Source organism: Sciurus vulgaris (assembly GCF_902686455.1).
Source record: "Sciurus vulgaris genome assembly, chromosome: 2".
NCBI lineage: Eukaryota > Metazoa > Chordata > Mammalia > Rodentia > Sciuridae > Sciurus > Sciurus vulgaris.
The window spans coordinates 189828110-189842405 of NC_136462.1; the positions used below are offsets into that span (position 1 = coordinate 189828110).

Genomic DNA, 14296 nt, shown 5'->3' on the forward strand with positions numbered 1-14296 from the left:
GACCCCAGTGTTCACTGGGGCCTAAGGACAAGAGAGTCTGACTTGCAATCTGTAGATAAGCAGACTATTTTCTTCCCCAGGGCGCCCTGCTCAGAGTTCCTTTCCTGTGGAAAACAAGTCCTCTGGTGGAGGCCACTCGGCTCTTTCCATCCTGTGTATTTTTTGGTTTTTTTTAATATTTAGCATTTAAGCTAGGCATGATGGTGCACACCTGTAATTGTGGCTCAGGAGGCTGAGGAGGATCTTGAGTTCAAAGCCAGCCTCAGCAATTTATCAAGGCCATGAGACCCTGTCTCAAAATAAAATATAAAAAGGGCTGGGGATGCAACCCAGTGGTTAAGTGCCCCTGGGCTCCATCCCTGGGTGTGTGTGTGTGTGTGTGTTTATATTTAGCATTTATTGTGCCAGACATTTTTACATTAAACTTGACATTAACATTCAGTGTAAGAAACTGAGGCTCAGAAAGGCCAAGAAGCCCAACCACTTTGTTGGGTTTCTATCACTTGTAAATGAAAGATTCCTTCCCAACCTACATAGGCAGAAAAAGATGAGGGAGTGCTTTGGAAGCCAGTGGGAGGTTGGCCCTGAGATGGTGCAGCTTAGAGGTTGACAGGTCCAATCCAAGGTTGCATAACTGGTAAGTGGCAGGACCAATGTTTGGACCCGGGTCTGACTTCCAGACTGAGGTGTGTGCAGTTCCTCCCCTTGAGTGAATGAATTTCCCAGACAAGGTTAAACATCAGTCTGCATCTGTCCTGGCCTCTTCTCCCTTTCTAGCAGAGGATTCTGAAAGACACTGCCTTTCTTCTCAAAGGTTAGCTTCTCAACATATTAAACATCCTAGGGAGCTTTGTCACTCTCAGGACAGGGACTGGCTGCCTGCAATGTGAGGCCTGGTCATCAGTAGGGCCATTGCAGCCAGCACCTCAGAGCTGGAGGAGAGGGGAAACTCATATCAGGATCCACACCTCAAGGCCACTGCCTTCAACAATGCCCGAGGAGTTAAGTTTGCCAAACAAAGGCATGACAGGCATGTGTGCCACATTGAGTGTGATCCAGTGTTGTTAGGAAGCTGGAGTCTGAATTCCCAATCCATTACTTTTTTTATTGTGGGCCTTAGTTTTCTTGTCTGTCCAGTAATGATGATACTATTTTATTATCATTGCAGTTGTCTTGCAGGGTTATTGTAAGAAGTGTATGAAACCAGACACGGTGTACATGATAGGCCTCCCAGCTACTCTGGAGGCTCAGGCAGGAGGGTTGGAAGTTTGAGGCCACCTTGGGCAACTTAGACTTTGTCTCAAATTTTAAAAAGGGCAGGGAATGTAGCTCAGTGGTGAGTGCTCCTGGGTTCAATCCTCAGTGCCACACACACACACACAGACTGAAAAAAAAGGAGTATGAAATAGTGAAACCACTTAATAAACTGCAGAGTGCCACAGGCATGTGGAGGTGGAGGGTAGTTATTATTTGCTATGGCATCTTTACCCTTGGGAGCCTCAGAAAGCTCCCTGTGATTCAAAAGAATTCTTTCATGCCTATTTTTGAGTATGGTAACCCTGCTTGGCCCTCTGCACTGAAAGCTGTTCTCATCCAAATTAACTCAGGTTTGGAATTGACTTCTTGTGTGATATGGAACTCCTCTGGTTCTGTTTGTTTTTGTGGTACTAGAGATTGAACCCAGGGATGCTTAACCACTGAGCCACATCCCCAGCCCTTTTTATGTTTCATTTTGAGACAGGGCCTCACCGAGTTGCCAAGGTTAGCCTCAAATTTGCAATCCTCCTGTCTCAGCCTCCTGAGCCACTAGGATTACAGGCATGTGCCACCATGCTCAGCCCAACCATTGATTTTTCAAACCAGAACTAGCAATGAGTTCTCTGGCAGAAGCACTACAAGATGTGGGATTGGAAAAAAAGAAAGATGTGGGATTGGGATATTAGTAGCCCTGTTCTTTCTGCGTCTCCCGTGATGTAGAGATCTTCCTGTCTCTGTCATTCTTAGTTTTTGTTGTTGCTGAACTGAGCGGAAAGATATTGTTGGGTTTGCCTCCTTAGGATGTCTTCCCCTCACTTTAATGAAAACATCCCACTTTTCCTTTGGGAACTACTATCCAGCAGTGTCTGGGGGGACTATCTGCGGTAGGTTCTCCCATCCCTCCCCCAGGCCATCTGAGGGACATGTGATCCAAACCAATCCATTCAGACTCAGTCTTAAGGAATTTTTAGATTGAGCAGAGTGATCTATAAAATGAAGGTGTTTGTCACTCAGGCGTTATAATTACAGAGCCCTGAGGGATGATTCATGGCTTCTGCCTCCATCCCTGTTGCCCTTGTTCCATCTTCTCAAAGCCTGGCTGGCTTAATTTGACTTTGATCCTATCCAGTGTCTATCCAGTGCGGTCACTTTGTTGTTTGCGACCAAACATTCCTGATACCAGAAACTGGAACCTAGAGCAACACATCGTCCAGGAAGTGTGGGGTTTTCAAAATTTTGGGGCCGTGATGAGGCAAACCGTGGAGGCTGTCGCTCTGTGCTAGCCTGGGAAACCAGCACCTGTGGGGCGTAATGATAAAGAGTGATTTCTTGTATGACTTTTAGCGTCTGACCAGTGGGGTCGTGGTTTCCAAGGAGAGGTAGCACATGTCACAGTTCAATTTGAAGGAAGTGAAGGGTGCCAGGCTTGTGAGACACAATGTTTCTAACTGCATAGAATAATGTAAATGGAGAATCAACTAAGTGAGTGCAAATATTATTTTTTGCATGAAATGAAATGTCAAGCATTTCTGTGACCATGTGAACAAATCTCCTATGACTTATGATAGGACTCAGCTCTCCAAATACCAAAGTTGGCAGCTGATCATGCAGGTTGCTGAGTTTACAGCCGTGGTACGCTTCTGGGAAGTTAGGCATTGATAGAGAGTGGGACTGTGACAAGAGAAGTGGCCATGGGAGAGGATGCAGAAATCCGCGGCTCTCTAAAACGCTGGTTTCGACAGCTCACAATGTCCTTATAGAAGCTGCAAACTTCCTGCTTGTCCTACCCTTCCAGGCTGCTTAGCTGGAAGTGGGGACCAGATTGGCCTGGAGACTGAAGAGTAAACTGGGAGCAGAAAAGAATCTGGGGCCACACAGAATTGCAGAAACTTGTTCATCGATACCATTGGAAATTTGGGGGATCGTTGTGGAAATGGATTTTTGTGGTGCTTGATCAAGCAGCGGGGAGATATAATTTTGGACCAGGCTGATCTTGGTATGGGTGCACTTACCAGAGATCTGCCTCCTCTGTGCTAGCTCCAGGAGCGGGTTGGGCTCCAGCAATTCATGGAGTTGGCTAAAGCAAACATGGGTCAAATGCCGGTCCACGTGAAATGGAACTAACGGGCCCAAGTTCCTTGGCATCGTGTAGAGGAAGAGAACGAGAGGTCTCTGAAGCCAGGATGCTGGATTGGGTCTGTCTTGTGCCTCCTTCCCACAAATGACCTCTAACCATGGCCTCCGGTGAACCCAACACGCTTTCCCCTTGCTTTGAAGAAAGTCTAGATCAAGAGTGCTGGGTGGAGGGCTGCCATCTGAAATGGGTTCCCTGAGCTTAGAGGGGAGGAACACAGAGGTGCAGGGGGCCAGGTGTTGGCACGGAATCCTCCAAAACTAAGTGGGAATGATCGTCATGATATTCCACAGTCTCTGAACCAGAACTCATGGTGCCCCTTGGCCCTAAAAAGTTAAACCAGCCGGGCGTGCTGGTACACACATGTAATCCCAGCAGCTCAGGAGGCTGAGGCAGGAGGATCGTGAGTTCAAGGCCAGCCTCAGCAACTGTTAGGTGCTAAGCAGCTCAGTGAGACCCTGTCTCTAAATACAAAATAGGGCTGGGGGTGTGGCTCAGTGGCCGAGTGCCCCTGAGTTCAATCCCCAGTACCCCCCCGAAAAAAGTTAAAGGCAACCAGTTAAAGCCTTACTTGATTCATATAACCAACAAAACAGCAGAAACCAAACAACAAAGCAAAACAAACCCCCGCACACTCCAGCTCTGGCAAGACTTGAGCCTCCATGAGTTCTAGATCATCACCTAACACTTGACCTTGAGGGGCTTACAGACCTGAAGCCCTCTGCTTGAAGGACCCCCGACTTACCCTTGAGGAAGGGGTCTGCTAGCACAGACAGGATGCTGCACCACACCAGCTGCAGGCTGGAGACCATCACAGGAATGAGGACTAGCAACGGCGTCTGCCCTTCCCTCCAGTCACATCCAGGGTGAGACTTACACTTTCCATGTATTCCTGTGTCACAGAAGACTCAAGAAGGACGGACTCAGAGCTGGAGTCATTAACAGGACGTGACTGGGAGTGTCCACTTTAGGGAGAGGATCAGTGTGTTTCTGGTTTACACGTGAGAGAATCTCCTCACGTCAGAGCAAGTGTAAAACGGGACACATGGGAGGAAGGTGTGAGGGGGTGCTGGGCAGCCCAGCGTTGGGATGCAGGGGGTGCCTGCCACTCTGGCCTATCAGCAGCCCTCCCCTTTATCTAGGTGATGGCTCATGGCCTTTTTTGGGGGGTGACTGCTTTGGCTCCATTTAAACCCAGTACTCTGCCCCTCCTTCCCACCAAGGAAAGCTTGGCACCCAGGCTGGACCTCCCCCTCTCCTGGGACTGGATTGTGAGCAGCATGACTCAGGAAAGGAAGGGGACAGGAAGTGGACGTCTGGGTGACACTGTACATCTTTGCAGGTCCCCAGGCCTGCTACTTAGGTCCCCGGAGCTCCCCTCATTGCTTGGCTCCGCGAGGCCTTGTCAGGCAGCTCTTCAGACACCCCTCTGTAGTGGGCTGAAAGGTGGCTCCAAACGTGTCCACATCCAGATCTCTGGAACCTGTAAATGTTTATTTGGCGAAGGGTCTTTTTGACAAGTGTGATTAAATAAAGGAAGAGTATTGAGATGAAGTCACTTTGGATCATCCCTGTGGGCTCTTACAGGTGTCCTTAAAAAATGAGGCACTGGGAGATTAAACTCAGAGAATGAGGTGACGCGATGCCAGAGGGAGAGACCGGAGCAGCCACCAAAAGCCAGAAGAGGCAAGGAGAAGATTCTCCCCTGGAGCCCCGCAGGGAGTGTGACCCCACTGACAGCCTGATTTTGGATTCCTGGCTTCCAGAACTTAGGAGAAAAAATTTGTGCTGTTTTAAGCAATTGAGTTTGTGGTAATTTGTTATGGCAGCCACTGGAAACACTGCCCAATACATCCAGTTTTTTTCTTAGTCTGTTTCAGTTGCTTGAAACCAAAGAGCTCTAAGTTATGTGCCACTTTAGTAATTTCCTCTAATGGACTGCCCTTTGACTAAGTTCATTCCAACTGAATCCCTGACACTCGCAACCTGTTCTGGCTGAATGAACCACAGCCAAAGCCTCTGCCAAATCCCAGGAAGGAACCAGGGAATGTGGATTCCAAGCTACTCCACCTATTGCCCACCCTCCCCAGTCACTCAGAGGACACGTCGAGAAACCAGCTCTAAGCGAGCAGAACAGGTCCCTGGGCACAGCTCTTTATTTGCATAATGGTTTTCACTGACACAGTGGAGTGGCTTGCTGCTGCTGCTGCTGCTGCTGCGTTTCTCTCAGGAACACACGACTTCGTGGTGGACTTGGACAGGATGATGATCCCCTGATTATCGCCACACCATCTTTAGGGACTTGTGTGTGGGGTGAGAAAATCTGGAAGCCATCTGGCTTCTTGGGGTGCTAGGCAAGACCACAGGAGTGGGACATGCAGCTGAGGTCCTTTCCAGTGGGGCATGGCTGGGCCCAGACACTGAGGCAAGTGTACAGGGTCTCCTGCGTGGGGAGTTCCTGAGAGGCCCTCTGGCCTAGCTTCTGCCCTGCTCCAATCTAGAGACCGAGGATTGAGTGTGCTGGGGGCCTGCATGTACTAGGCCCTGTGTAAGACACAAGCCCTCATGCACAACCCTGCCAAGGCTGGGAACACTCCTCCCCAGAGTCCCCTTTGCCATTTAGCTATTTACCCTCAAGAGGGCTGGATCACAGCTGGATCACCACCTGCTGGGGAGGCCTTGGCTGATCTCAGGTAATGGCCCCACCCATCCTCAAGTTCCCTGAAGTTAGCAGAGCTCACTACCATGTGCACTTGTGATTGCTGCATTAGTCTGTCTTCTCACTAGCACGAGTAGCTTCCTGAGTACAGGGACATCTGTTTTGCCCATCATTGTATCTCTTGAATTGCAGTCAATAAATCAGAGGTCAAGTGGGTAAAGTAAATGTTACTCTGGATGTGACATTGCTAGTGGTAACATGTGTCTATATGCGGGGGTACAGTGGTGGGGGAGATGCTATGGGGAACTAGAGAGTGCATGCATCACCCAAAGGCATTTTAATTTTTATAATAAATTATTGCTGAACAAACTATGTCCATAGGCCATAGGTAAAGCCCCAGCTCATGACTCTTCCTATAAAGATCTATTGAATGAGTGAGTGATGAACCTACAAGGAAGTCATTCTAAGAAAACCAGGCATGGTGCGCACATCTGTAATCCCAGCTACTCAAGAGGCTGAGGCAGGAGGATCACAAGTTAGAGGCCAGCCTCAGCCATTTATAGAGACTCTGTCTTAAAATATAAAAGGGACTATGGACATTGCTCAGTGCTAGAGCACTTGCCTAGCATGTGTGACATCCTAGATTCAGTCCCCTGTACCACAGAAAAATAAATAAAAATTAAAACTTCAGAAATCAAGCAGGGCCAGGGGAAGCAGAGTTGAACAGCCTCCGTTTTGGTCTTATTCACACACTCTTTCAAGGGCGTCCAAGATTCCTCCCTCTCTGGCTATTTCTTCTCCAGGCTCAATGCTTAGCATCCAGAGGCTATAGGAACTGGTCAATCTGGTCAGCATGTACCAAACACCTGCTCTGCCCCACGCCTGGGGTTCAGCCCAGCAATCCTCCCATCTGTGGCTCAGTGTGGCCATGAGGGCACAGACGGTGCTCTAGCCAGGGGACATGAAGGGCCACGAGAACACTCCCAGCTCTCCACAGGTGCCGGGAGGATTCGGCTGGGGGTATGAAAGATCCACCCCTACCAAGGAAGACAAGGCCAGAGCTGGCCGAAAGGGACAGGGGTCTCAAGTCTTTACCCAATGGCTTCTCGAGGTAGGGCTGGAGGTCTGTGTGGGGGTAGAAGGGAACTGCCACAGTCGGAATGGGACACGCATGGCAGCCCTGCCACCAACACTTCAGAGCTGAGCTGGCTTTAAGTCCAAACCTCCTCTGCTCCGTTCGGCTTCCCTCTCCCTCTGGATGCAGCGCCCCTTCAGATCTGCTCTCAGTCAGCCCTGGGAAGAAGCGTGGGTCAGTACTGCCAGCAGTCCCACCTGGGCTTAGGAGGCCGTTCCCGTCCCCTCCCCAGGACTCATATTTAAGAGCTAATCCTTGCGGCTCCCAGGAAAGAACCGCAGCTGAGGTCCAGGGCTCTGACGTCCAAATCCCATCCGTTCCTTTCTCTCACTGACAGAGGATTCTCTCGCTGTGGATGAATTCTGGGGAACCACAGACCCCCTAACGTCACATCAAACTGAGAGCAGAAGAGAGTGGATGAAAGGTTGTCCGGGCAGACCACAAACACGGACTGACTCCGCCACACCCGGATGAGTCTTTGCTCCTCAAGGCCTCAGTCTCCTAATCTGTGAAGTGGGGGCAGTGCTCATCTCGCACCACGGGGACAAATACGGCCGACACGGGAGGTGCTCAGAACGTCAGCGTCCTTCCACTTCATCCTGTGGCTCATGCCTGCTTCGTGGCTGGGGAGGCTGGTTAAGAAAGGTGTCCAAGTGGCTCTGTGGGCTCACAGCATCTAGGTGGCACTGTGCTGGCCTGGACCTTTGGAGGGAGGGATGCAGCCTGGGTCCGTCTCTCAGGCGGCTGGTCCCAAGAGGCTCGCTCTCACGAAGAACCTGCATAGGGAACGAGCCGCTGTTTCCGCTGACCTGGGGGCTGCGGGAGGGGTGCAGAGCCCTGGTTTAATAACTCTGAGAGTTCGGAGGCTCACGGGGGGCCTGCATCTCCAGGTCTGTGGACCGTCCCTCCTGAGAGGTCTCTCGGGATGTCTCCACAGATGCCTCCGACACCCCGTCCACGCTGCTCAGCAAGTCCTCAAACTCTTGGTGGCCGCTGTTGCGGACAGCCGCCTCCAGAGCCTTCTGCCGCCGGTAGAAGTGCGAGAACTTGTTGAAGATGATGGTGATAGGGAGCGCCACCACCAGGATGCCACCCAGGATGCAGCCCGAGGCTGCCAGCTTGCCAGCCACCGTCACCGGCACCACGTCCCCGTAGCCCACAGTGGTCATGCTCACTGTGCCCCACCACCAGCAGGCGGGGATGGTGTCAAAGCCCACGTTCTCCTCCTCAGCTGTGTAGGCCACACCGGAGAACACCGACACCCCCACGGCCAGGTACAGCAGTAAGATGCCCACCTCGCGGTAGCTGTGCTGCAAGAAAAGGCAGGAACCTGAGTCAGAGCCAGGTGGGCTCACAGACCTGGCACTGGGCAGATGGGGACACTGAGACCCAGACAGTGTAAGGGGCAGGCCCAACGTCACAGGGCAAGACAGAACAAACTAAGATCTTCCAACTATGGTAGGCCACGAAACACCCCAGGACTGGACCCAGGCCCAGTGTCTGGCGTCCACAGTGCCCACTAGGCCAAGCTGTTTCTAATTCAGGGATCTGGGTGGCAACAACCAGTGAAAGAAGTGCTTGTGACTTCCACATGGTTGCCAGGCCAAGGGACGCAGTTCACACTTCACTAGGCAAAGGGCTGGTTTCATGGACTTCTGACTGACCTATCACACTTCTGACCAATACAAAAAGGCTTTCTGCCCCTCAAGGAAGCTGAGAGGATGGGTCCCCAGTCCCCGAGAGCATCCATGGGTGCCCTAGGGCAGTGGGTCTTAAGCAGGGCAATTTTGTCCCCCAAGGGACATCTGGCAATGTCTGGAGACATCTTTTGGTTGTCACAACTGGGACAGATGTGCCAGTGGCCTGGAGAGAGTAGAGGCCAGGGTTTAATACCCTACAGTGCACAAAAGAGACCCTCATAACACAAAGCTAACCTAAACCTCATAACCTAAAAACGTCAGCAGTGCCAGCCCCAGTCTAGAGCAGGTGTCTCAACAGGAATGCGAAGAGGATGGTGCAGGGATGCCGCTTAAGAGGCAGACCCAGTTTAGCAGGTCGGGGTAGGGCCAGAGTCTGCCTTTCCAGCAAGCTTCCAGGTGTTGAGACAGCTGTTGCTGGTCTGGGCCTTGCTTGGAAGCAGCAAGGCTCCACCTGGAACACCCTACACCTGTGTCTTGACCCTAACAGCTGGATTATGACTCTTCAACCTCCTTGCAGACACAACAAGTAGCCTCAAGACCTGATTCTCTGCATGGCAGAGGCAAGGCAGGATCCTGGGGCAGAATCTTCCCAACAGAGATGCTGAACTCAGGAGGTCTGGCTAACAGTGCCTTAGGATTCTGCCCAGCTCACCTGCCAGCACCCACTATCCTTGCTGCTCTGCCATGAGGGCATGCAAGAAGCCTCCCAAAGCCAAAGGTGCAGGGAATCTTTGCAGGGCTGCATGGTGCTTTAGGATTAAGCATGTGGAAGTGGGGAACCATTGGGTTATTCTCTGGGCTCTGCCACTTACTTACTCAAGAATTCCTGACAAATCCTGTCACCTTTTGGAGACTCGGTTTCCACATCTGCAAAGTACTGACAACATTTGTCCCTGCTTAAGCCCTTTACAAGCTCCCCTTGACATAAAGTAAAAACCTGTGGGCCAAGAGTTCATGACCTTGAAAACTCCCATCCAGGCACTTCATCCACCTCATTTCTTGGATCCCCTTCCCTGGGCCCCTTCTCCCAGCACGCATCCTATTCTCTCACCAAGTCTTGCACAAGCTGTTCACATTGCCTCCCTCTCCAAAAAGGCTAATGTCATCCCCAGTGCAGGGCCTGGCAAGAAGATGGGGCTCAATAAAGTGCAGGCTTTAAAAACCCAGCCCTTCAATCTTGCATCTTCATCTAAGGAAAGACAATAAATGACAGTAACTTCCTGAGGATGCTATACTAAGGACAGTAATGGATGTGAAATTGGCACTGAATGCCAATTCTGTGCTCGTTTTAGCCCCTGGGCTATTCCTAGACTTTCCAATTAAGGGTGACCTGTGACTCTCTGGGTCCTCCGAAAATGCCAGGCGAAAGGCTCTAACGGAGAACCCAGAGAGCATCCTGCTTTGCATATTTCTGTGCTATGTATTAGTTGATAATTAGCAGATATTTCAAAAGTGACTAGTTTGTGAAACCGGTCAGTTTTCTCCTAGGTTATGAAGATAACAGTAAGTCCTGTCTTTCAGGGTCGTTGGGAAGGTCAGACTGGATGTGAGCCGTACACCAGGCACCTAGCCCTGTGCCTGACCCAAAGGATGGCATATCGGTTCAATATGCGCCTGGACGTGGCTCATTTACAAACTCACCTGTGAACCTGTCCCCTCTCCCACCCGGCCTCGGACGCCCTACCTTGAGCGTGGCGCCCAGGGAACGCAGCCCGGTGGAGTGGCGCGCCAACTTCAGTACCCGGAAGATGCGCATGAGGCGGAAAACCTGCACCACCTTGCCCAGGTCGCCGAGCTCCTCGCCGCCCGCGCCGCCGCGGTCACCGAGCGCGGCGCCGGCCAGCAGCGTGAGATAGAAGGGCAGCACCGACACGATGTCTATGAGGTTGAGAGGGTGGCAGAAGAAGTTGCGCGTGCTGGGCGCCAGCAGGAGGCGTGACGACACCTCGAAGCTGAACCAGGCGATGCAGAAGTACTCCAGGCGTCGCAACACCGGGTCGTCGCGCACGTCTTCCGCGCTGCGGCCCGCAGCCACCGCAGCCACGGCGGCCGCCGCCTCGCGGGCCTGGTACTCTGGCAGGCTGTGGATGCACATGGCGGCGATGGAGGCCAGCACCACGCCGATGGAGACGCAGCTGAAAAGCTTGCTGGGCAGCGAGTAGCCCGGGTTCTCCATGGTGAGCCAGAGGCGGCGGCGCAGGCGACCGCAGCGCGCCGCGCCATAGCGCGCCAGCTCGCGCTGCACGTCCGAGATCTCGTCGGGGCACGGGTCCACGCTGCTCGGCGTGTCGCTGTCCTCGTCCCAGGCGCGCGGCCGCGCCACGCGCCGCTCCAGGTAGCGCGCGCGGCAGCACGTGGCCAGCGCGCTCTCGCCCAGGCCCCAGTAGTCGGCCTCCTGGCCAAAGGCGAAGACGCACAGCTCGTCGAGCACGTGCAGGCGGCCGGTGCGGTAGAAGTGCAGCAGGCCCAGGAAGAAGCCCGGGTGCCGGTCGAAGTAGAACTCGCGCGCCGCCGCGTCGTAGTCGTCGCACAGGCGCCGCGCCTGCTCCTCCGACGCCGCGGCCTGCAGGCGGCCCAGCCGCGTGCCCGGGAAGCGCGCCAGGGCGCGCGCGCTCAGCAGCCGCCGCACGCCGCCCACGTTCACGCGCAGAGCCTCGTCGCTTCTCCGCCAGGGGACCCCAGCGCCTGGCCCAGAGGATTCGCTCACCATGGCTACCGCGGGTCGCCCTGCAGACACCGGAGGACGCACTGAGGGAGATCCCAGGGCCTCCTTTCCAGGAAGACTGGGTTAAAATTCCCTGCTCCCTCCACCAGTCAGGGGTGTTGGAGGCCCTGCGTGAAGAAGAGCCTGGTGTGCAGTCGGAGCTCAGTAGATGTCAGCTGTCCTCTGGACTCAAGTCAGGCCTGGGTTTGAATAGCCCACACCCGCCAGGTTGCCGGACTTTGGCCAAATCACTGACCCTCCCCATTCCCATTTCATTTTCTCCTGTGGAAAATAAATGGGAGCTCTACCTTGAAGGATTATGAAAGCGCCGGAGTGGCGGGATGGCAGGCGCTCACGTGGGATGTCTCCTTTTCCCGGACAAATCAGAGGTCTGCAGTGAGATCCTGGACCCACCAGCACGCTGTACCTCGCTTTCCTTCTCCGCAAGTAGGCGTAGTGATGCTTGCACCTAGGGTTGGTAGGAAAATCACTTTAGACCAGGGGTTCTCAAGGTGTTACCTGGATGAGCAGCATCAGCATCACCTGGGATGCAGATTCTCAGCCCACCCTAGATTTGCTGAATCAGAAACTGGAGTGGGGACTAGCAGTCTGAGTTTTTGAAAACCTGGGAAGTGATTCCAATACATGGTTAAATATGAGATCTGCAGATCAGACTATGAAGGCAGACTTGACATTGAACTTTGGCACGCTTGTGTGACCTTAGGCAAGTCATATCACCTCTCTGAGCCTTTGTTAAGTGGAGATAAAAATATCCATCTGGAAGTGTGGTTAAAATGATTACCTTGACTTAATGTCTTTTTTGGGCCTGGCTCACGGAAGGGGTTTATTAAATTATTGGCCTGTGTCTCTCTTCTGGAGTCAGGCAAACCACCTTTGATGCACCTGGGGCCTTGAATAAGATAGTCTTCTCTGGGTCCCAGTTTCATGGGCAGTGCACAATCCAGACCACAGTGCTTACCCCTGGGATGGCCGGAGGGTTGAGGTAGATTATAGTATTGGCTTTAGTTGATACAAAGGAAGTGGCAGGTCCTTTCATTGCCCATTGACTCCTGGCTCTGCTGGAACTGATGGCTGGGACTCACCTCCTGACCCTGGGTAATCCCAACTGCACTGTGGGTTTGAAAATGCCCACTTCCTGGGGGCTGAGTATGTATCAGGCACTAGAGTCTGGCTGTCCTTCACTACCCGGGGTTTGGTGTTAAGTAGGTCGGGGTTCCACCCTTAGCTTGCAATCTTAGGCCAGCCTCTGGGCTTTAACTCTCTTATCTCTAGAACGGGGGTAATGGCACTTAGGGTGAACTGTTACCATGCGTATGTGTGCAAAGCCCCTGGAACACAGTGGGTGCTCAAAAACATTAATCCCGTGTCCTTCCTTCTGGTCAAACCTGAGTCCAGATTCTGAATCTGCCACTTACTAGCTCTTGACCTTGAACAGATGCATTTCCTGCTCTGAGCTTCAGTTTCCCCACCTACAAACTGGATAATATACTTTCCATGGGAAGCTATGAGGATAAAATGGTGCAAGATGGTGGTCCACAGTGCGCCCCGGCATGTAATAGGTGCACAAGAAATCTGTGTACTGTGGCTCCACTCTCACCTCCTCCACCTGGGTTTGGCAAAAGTTCTAATCCACTTTCCCCACCCCAATCTGGAGCAAATCCGGTCATCTGTCTGGAATTCACTTTCTTACTCTATGAAACGGGATAATTAATTCAACAAATATTTCCTGACAAGATCTGAGTATCTTTCTGATTCAAGACTTTCTGGACACTTATTTGGAGTACCACTACCTGCTGTTCACTTTGCTGAGCTCCATAACCAGGGCTCCCGTGCAAACCCTACACCAACCCCGTCAGGGAGTTCTCAAACCCCATTTTACAGATAAGCAAGCAGGTCCTGCCCGGGTCCTTCCTTGAGCCGTGTCCTAGAGAGGCGCGGGCACCGGGAACCCTAGGCAGTTCCCAGCGCCCACTCTCCCAGCCCAAGCCCTTCCTCGGACCACGCCCCTTCCCAAAGAAGGCCCCTTACCTGCCGCGGCCACTCGCGGGAGCCTGGAGCGTCTGTCCCCAAAGGCGCAAGGCTGAGGAGCCGCTGGCCGCGCCTGGGCTGTCTCGCCCCAGCGGCCCTGCGCGCCGCGCTGCAGCCGGAGGCCCCGCGGCCCCCTCCTTCCCTGTGTTCCTCCGTCCCCCGCGGCTGAGGCCGCATCGATCGCCGCCGGGGAGGAGGGAGACCGCGGGCCGGAGGCGGTGGTTTCTATTCCTGACTCGGTGGGGGTTGGGGGTGTCTGGAGACCGGGTCCAACAGCCCGTCATCCCCCGAATCAGGAGTCCGCGAACGACGATCATTTAGGGTCGGAGATCCACCTAGAAAGGGGGTTCAGCCTCTGGCCCCGGACAGGCAGTAACAATGGTTGGATTAACTTAGTGCTTAATATGCACCAGAAATATTTCAGGTGATAAGCGCAGCCATTCCTGGCCCAGCTTGGCAGGGACAACAGGCTCTGACATTCAGCATTTTACAGGTGAGGCTGGACCCTTGCTCAGACTGCAGGGATCTGACTTAAGGAGTTGGGGGAAGTGGCTTCACCTCCCCTAGACCCTAACTCTGCCTAAGGGGGCTGCAGTCCTGGCTCCACGCAGGGATTCTGAGAACATCCTTCTGCTACTGAGGCTCAGCCTCCCCACCT

At 53.0% G+C, this 14296-nt stretch overlaps 1 protein-coding gene across 1 annotated transcript; it reads right to left on the minus strand.

Annotated features, from left to right (window-relative positions):
- Positions 1 to 7045: 7045 nt before the first annotated feature.
- Positions 7046 to 13857, minus strand: KCNS1 (potassium voltage-gated channel modifier subfamily S member 1). The gene is made up of 4 exons (XM_079126961.1): positions 13639 to 13857; positions 11898 to 12058; positions 10570 to 11612; positions 7046 to 8495 (listed from the first exon to the last, which is right to left on the minus strand). Exons 3-4 carry the CDS (start codon positions 11593 to 11595, stop codon positions 8028 to 8030), a joined length of 1494 nt encoding a protein of 497 aa, XP_078983087.1. The 5' UTR covers positions 11596 to 11612; positions 11898 to 12058; positions 13639 to 13857; the 3' UTR covers positions 7046 to 8027.
- Positions 13858 to 14296: the final 439 nt, after the last annotated feature.

Coding starts and splice junctions, on each gene's coding strand:
- KCNS1 (XM_079126961.1), bottom strand. CDS start 11,595: ATGGTGAGCGAATCCTCTGGGCCAGGCGCTGGGGTCCCCTGGCGGAGA. Junction 8,496..10,569: donor CCCTGGGCGCCACGCTCAAG/GTAGGGCGTCCG, acceptor CTTTTCTTGCAG/CACAGCTACCGCGAGGTGGG.